The sequence below is a fragment of the Montipora capricornis genome, chromosome 6 (genome assembly GCF_036669925.1).
Source record: "Montipora capricornis isolate CH-2021 chromosome 6, ASM3666992v2, whole genome shotgun sequence".
NCBI classification, from domain to species: Eukaryota; Metazoa; Cnidaria; class Anthozoa; order Scleractinia; family Acroporidae; genus Montipora; species Montipora capricornis.
Window position 1 is genome coordinate 11699865 of NC_090888.1, and position 5000 is coordinate 11704864.

General features: G+C 40.7%; 2 protein-coding genes across 3 annotated transcripts in view; both read left to right on the top strand.

Moving 5' to 3' along the window:
- The window catches only part of LOC138054658 (uncharacterized), a 15094-nt gene extending 14989 nt beyond the window's left edge, over nucleotides 1-105 (top strand). For both annotated transcript variants that reach the window (XM_068901146.1, XM_068901147.1), the window contains exon 11: nucleotides 1-105. This exon is cut by the window's left edge and continues 412 nt beyond it. The gene's annotated coding sequence lies outside the window, so the exon portion shown is untranslated.
- A 915-nt stretch (nucleotides 106-1020) lies between these two features.
- LOC138051491 (uncharacterized) overlaps nucleotides 1021-5000 on the top strand; it is a 10091-nt gene continuing 6111 nt past the window's right edge. Inside the window, exons 1-2 of the mRNA XM_068897699.1 lie at nucleotides 1021-1181; nucleotides 2909-3340. Of these exons, the coding sequence (XP_068753800.1) occupies nucleotides 1109-1181; nucleotides 2909-3340 (505 nt within the window). The 5' untranslated portion in view covers nucleotides 1021-1108. The remainder of the gene's footprint in view (nucleotides 1182-2908; nucleotides 3341-5000) is intronic.

Below are 5000 nucleotides of genomic sequence, written 5' to 3' on the forward strand. Positions count from 1 at the left end.
TGATGAATTTCAAGAGAAGATTTTGTTTTAAGGTTGCTGTATGTTTTTTTCTTTTTGCAATTGAGATTCTTTACTTTGATTGATAAATGTATGTTTCAAGGTTCTTTAAATAAAAGTGGTCCTCGATTTATTGTAGCCCTCTTTGCTTATTATAAATTTTCCCTTCCTTTGGTGGAGATCATTACGGAATTTGCTATCGATAGCCTGTCGACACGTTTTCCTCCCAATACCTTAAAATGGGTAGATTTTCAAAATTAATCGATACTTAAGAACACGCAAAGTTGATTTGTTCGTTCCGAATTAGCGCCACCATGCACAAGAATGAACAAGGTTTACGACGCCGGAAGCAGCATTTTGAGAGAGTGGCGTCTTGTACAGCCTTCTGCAGCCTATATCTACACAATCTGTTTGCTTTCATTTATCTTGGGAGAATCGTGCTCTAATTAGTTTAGGAAGACAAATGTACAGATATTTAAGTAACATGTGGGAAATTCCGTCTTCAGGCTTAATTCTATGACTTTTTGGAAAACTGCATTTTTATATTACGTTTGTATCTCGAGTACAAAGGCATATGCTGCGCATGCTCTGCGTGGTTTTGTGTTTAGAATGTTGCTGGATGCATATAAAAAGAAATGATACCGGCGAATGTGTGCAGCTAGCGTCCCTTTTGTTCTCAAAGTAAAACTGAACGAGACCTAACGAGAGATTTTGTCACGTTCCACACATGTTTATGGGTTGACTTTCAAGGCTCTCCCTCCTTGCGTCGAGGGGCCACCGATTTGAATCGTCCCGGAAGAACGAATCTCGATGAGACTGCGGCCCTCTAGGCCAAGATTATTGGAGGTATCGCCTTTGTATCTCGTTAATTTTTGCTCCATCTATTTGTTTTAAAACTGCTCTCCCTTAATGCAAGCATAGCCATAAAGCAGGTCTTTAAGTTAGACTGAATTTGATATTCGTATTGTTTCCCAGCTCGTTGACCAGAAAGACCACCTGTTGAACAAAAAAGACTTCGTAGCATTTTCTTGACCTTACGTAGGCGGGATCACATTCGATTCAAGAAGGAAATATTGTGCTCCATCACAAGCTTTCAGATTTCTCTCAAAACATGTTTAAACTCATCATTTTTCTCGCTTGCTGGTCGGTGATTGAAGGCAAAAATATCCATAGATTTATTCGTGGTAAGTTTGGATATAAATTATTCTGATTCACATTTGAAAGTCAAAATAACAGGGACTCGGAAATAAATATTTGGCTTACAGGTCTCGATAACCGTCTCCCTAAACTTAAATAAAATAGTATTAATTTTATTTTGTTCTAGGTAGTTTGTCCATAATAATTTATCAGATAAACAGAAAAGAGAATCAGAAATAGATTGCGGGAAAAACGATGTCGGGCTGCCTCTATTTGTGTAACATAAAAGCCTGCGATCACAAAAGAATGAATTTAATACTTATTTAAAGGAAAACCACGGCTGGCTTATTGTGATGGAAAAAAAAAGGGTTTCCGGCTAACTTAACAAAGCAACAATACATACGGTAAAAAGGTGTTGCTTTAGTGAAATCAGTTTTATTTCCATTTAGCTTTGATTAAAGCAAAGTATATTAAAGTTATAGGATGAAGACGATTAGTAATGATCAATTTGAAACTCAGATAACCTTCTTTGTTCTCAATATAAAGTAATATTGTTGACCGATTATTTCAACTTTTCTTTCAAATGTCCAAGCAGAAAATTTGAAGTAATGAAAGCGATTTGCATTTTTGTGCTTTGACGTTTTTAAGTAAAGGCCGGCTGTGAGTGTTTTTATTGAATAAATCAACTGTAAATGTTCTGGGATGTGCCATCTCTCATCGTATAGCTGCACGCATGCGCACGACGGTAAAGTACGGTGGATGTTTTTTTAATAGACAGGAACTTGATCGGAGTACCCGGAGAAAAACATCTCGGAGATAAATAGAGAACCAACAAACTAAACCCAATTACCGGCGTCGAGTCCATGAATCGAACCAGGTATAGACAAGGGGAAGAAAACTGCGCTTGCCACCTGCGCCAACCTCAGTGTTCAACTTGGCTATTATATGCTCTCTGTTATTCGTTATACAGGCGACAGATTGCGAAATTTGAGTATGATCAAACTAGAGGAAAATCAATAGAGAGCTTTGAACAATTCGATCAGACTGGAAAGCCTATAATCCGCAGCCCGTTTGTCTAAAAGTCCCGAGACTTTGGCTGCGTTCGTACGCCACACTCCCCTCTCTATCTTAAAATCGAAGCGCGTTTAATTTTTGAAAATTCACATCGATTTTCCTTTTCGTTTTTAATTTTGTTCAAAAAGGGGATTAATAATTCATGCATGAGTGAAACAGCCTATCAAGTCATCGATAAAATGTCACGTGACGTGCACGTGATGTGAGTATTTTAATCAGTTTTTTAAATAACTGATTTGAACAGTCTTATATAAAGCATGCTAATAGGACATAGGTTGTTTTTCTTGTATGCTAATGTTCTCCTCTCGCAATTTAATCCTTTGTTCAGACTCCAAAGGGACACGCGCTTTTTGTTGAACGTTCTTGAAGCCTTTAAGCTCGCAGGTCGTGTTTTATCAGGTCTAAGACCACTCGGCTTTTTTTTTTCACGGTTAAAAACCCGACAAAACACTCCTGCTCGTTTATTAAACATTACTTCATTGAAAGACCAGTTTTTCAAAACAAGTGTATCACAGTTTTTGGTCTTTCGAGAAACGCGGCCCTGGAGACAAATGTAAATTGGTAATCTCGAAGTAAGGCCTTTCGTCAATGAATCTGAAGATAGACAAATTCCTTTTAGTTTATGAAGCTGATATCGAGTCTATCATACAATTTCAACTCTTGTGTGACATTCATATTCCATCTTCCTTTCTAATCTCAGACGCGGAAGGTAACGCCACGGAACTGGACGACAGCAATGTTACGAGTAAGGCTAACGATACCCCGCCGATTTACGACATGCAATCGGATCTGATCGCCCCGGCTTCGGGGCCAAAGCCCCTGCAAGCAAAGTACACGATCCGAATTCTGCCGAAGCTAAGGGACGGCGTCCCACAGGTTCAAGAAATTCGGATCATGCCTCCAAAGAGCAACGATACCAAAGCCTTCGTCAAACCTTTGATGGTTCTGAAGCAAAATGTCTCCAGGCCGATGATTGAGAATATCGAAATTGATGTTCCCGAGAAGGGAAAGAAATTTAGCAGTAAACCGAGCGTAGAGGTAATCGAGGGTGATCACAGGGAGATGCTGCAGGTCAGCAAAGGTGAGGCGGTGATTGAAAATCCAGAACAAAGATCACACGATTATTCTGCAGGTATGGCGTCTTGTTCTGATGACATTATTTTTCATTTCCTACCGTTGATCCAATTCATTCGTTCTTTACGTAAGGTGAGAAGTGATCCCCGCACTATTAACTGGACAATTTAAGCAATTGTCTCTATATGTAGACATCTAAGAAATGGTCCATTTCCGAGTTGCTGTTTGTCTCGGTTTCGAAGTGAGTCTTGGTGCTCATCTATTGTACGGGAAATGAGTTTGATTTGCATAAGAATACGCAACTCATTTCCATTTGAATGGTTGTGCACCAGGATTCGCTTTGAAACTGAGGCATGCTGCAACTCGGAAATTCGGGGCTATTCAGGTGGCTCCAACGGGATTCGAACCCATGTCCCTCTGCGATGCCGCTATCAACTGAGTTATGAAGCCACACAGTTGGAATCCGGTCACTTTGTTGGGCTCATTTGTTTCCTTGAAATTTTATACAGGTTGTTTGAAAGTCGGGTTATATTGACCTGATCCCAACAGAGTGGCTTCATAGCTCAGTTGGTGGAGAATCTTACCGGCATCGCGGAGGTTATGGGTTTTGAATCCCGTAGCCAGTTAAGTGAGAGGATCACTAAGTCTACCTTCCGTTTATATTATAGAGCGGCTTTCAATTGAGTGTCGAAATTAATTAGAGAATTGCTTTGGTTTTGCATTACTTCACTCAGTGATTGGTTCAAAATTCGTGCGCCACTTTTTCAACCAATCAGATGTGAAACCGAAACCAATCGTGGCTCGCGCGTGCACATTTTTCCGCGCTTTGTGTCAGCTACGTGTAATTACTTCGAGTCTGGATTGGTTTACTGGATTGTCTCCGTCCTTTTTGATTGGTCAAAGTAATTACTTTGGTTTTGGTTTTACGACACGCGATTGAAACTCGCTCTAACCCGCACTTCAAATATATACATTTATTTGATTCATAAACTCTTTGTAGAGCCCACAAACCACAAGATGGTTCTTGAAGAACCTACGTAGATAAACGACCTGTTTCCCCAGTTGTTATTATATCTCAATAGGCAGAGCGTCCGACCGTTGTTACGGAGGGCGCAGAGGTGTTTGTTCTCCATAGGACTCTGATCATGAGTTGTTCTTTCGCCCTTAACTAAGCACCTAATCTATCATCACTCTCTCTTCAAACAGAGGCCAGTTAGGGCTGCAGTAGGGTGTTCAAGTTTACCCTGTAGGATAAACAAAGACGAAGAACGAATGTTTTCATATGGACCGTAAGGCCCCGCGCGCGCTTTCATTGTAAAACTATCGGCCCTTATGAGGGCCGAACGCATTAGCGCGCGCAAGGCCGGAAACAGCCGTTCGGCCTTGCTAGGAACACGTACTGCTCCGTTCGATGCGATCTCGGACGATTTCGTCGCTTTTAAACATCGACGTTATTTGGAGCCAGAAAAGCAAATACAAAAAACATATTAGACAAATTCTCTATGCAAATTGCTGTTACTTATTTTGCCCAAACTTCATCTTCAGTGCTCAAGAATAGTGTAAAGTGCCCATATGATAAAATGCTTATTGACCGAGTTTAGGTCCGGCCGGACAGGAAAATATTTGGCCCTTGGTCATGGCGCTCGGTCAGAGCCAGACATTTTCCCGTCTGGCCTTCGCACTCAGTCAATAATTACATGGTATTTTTAATCTCGGAC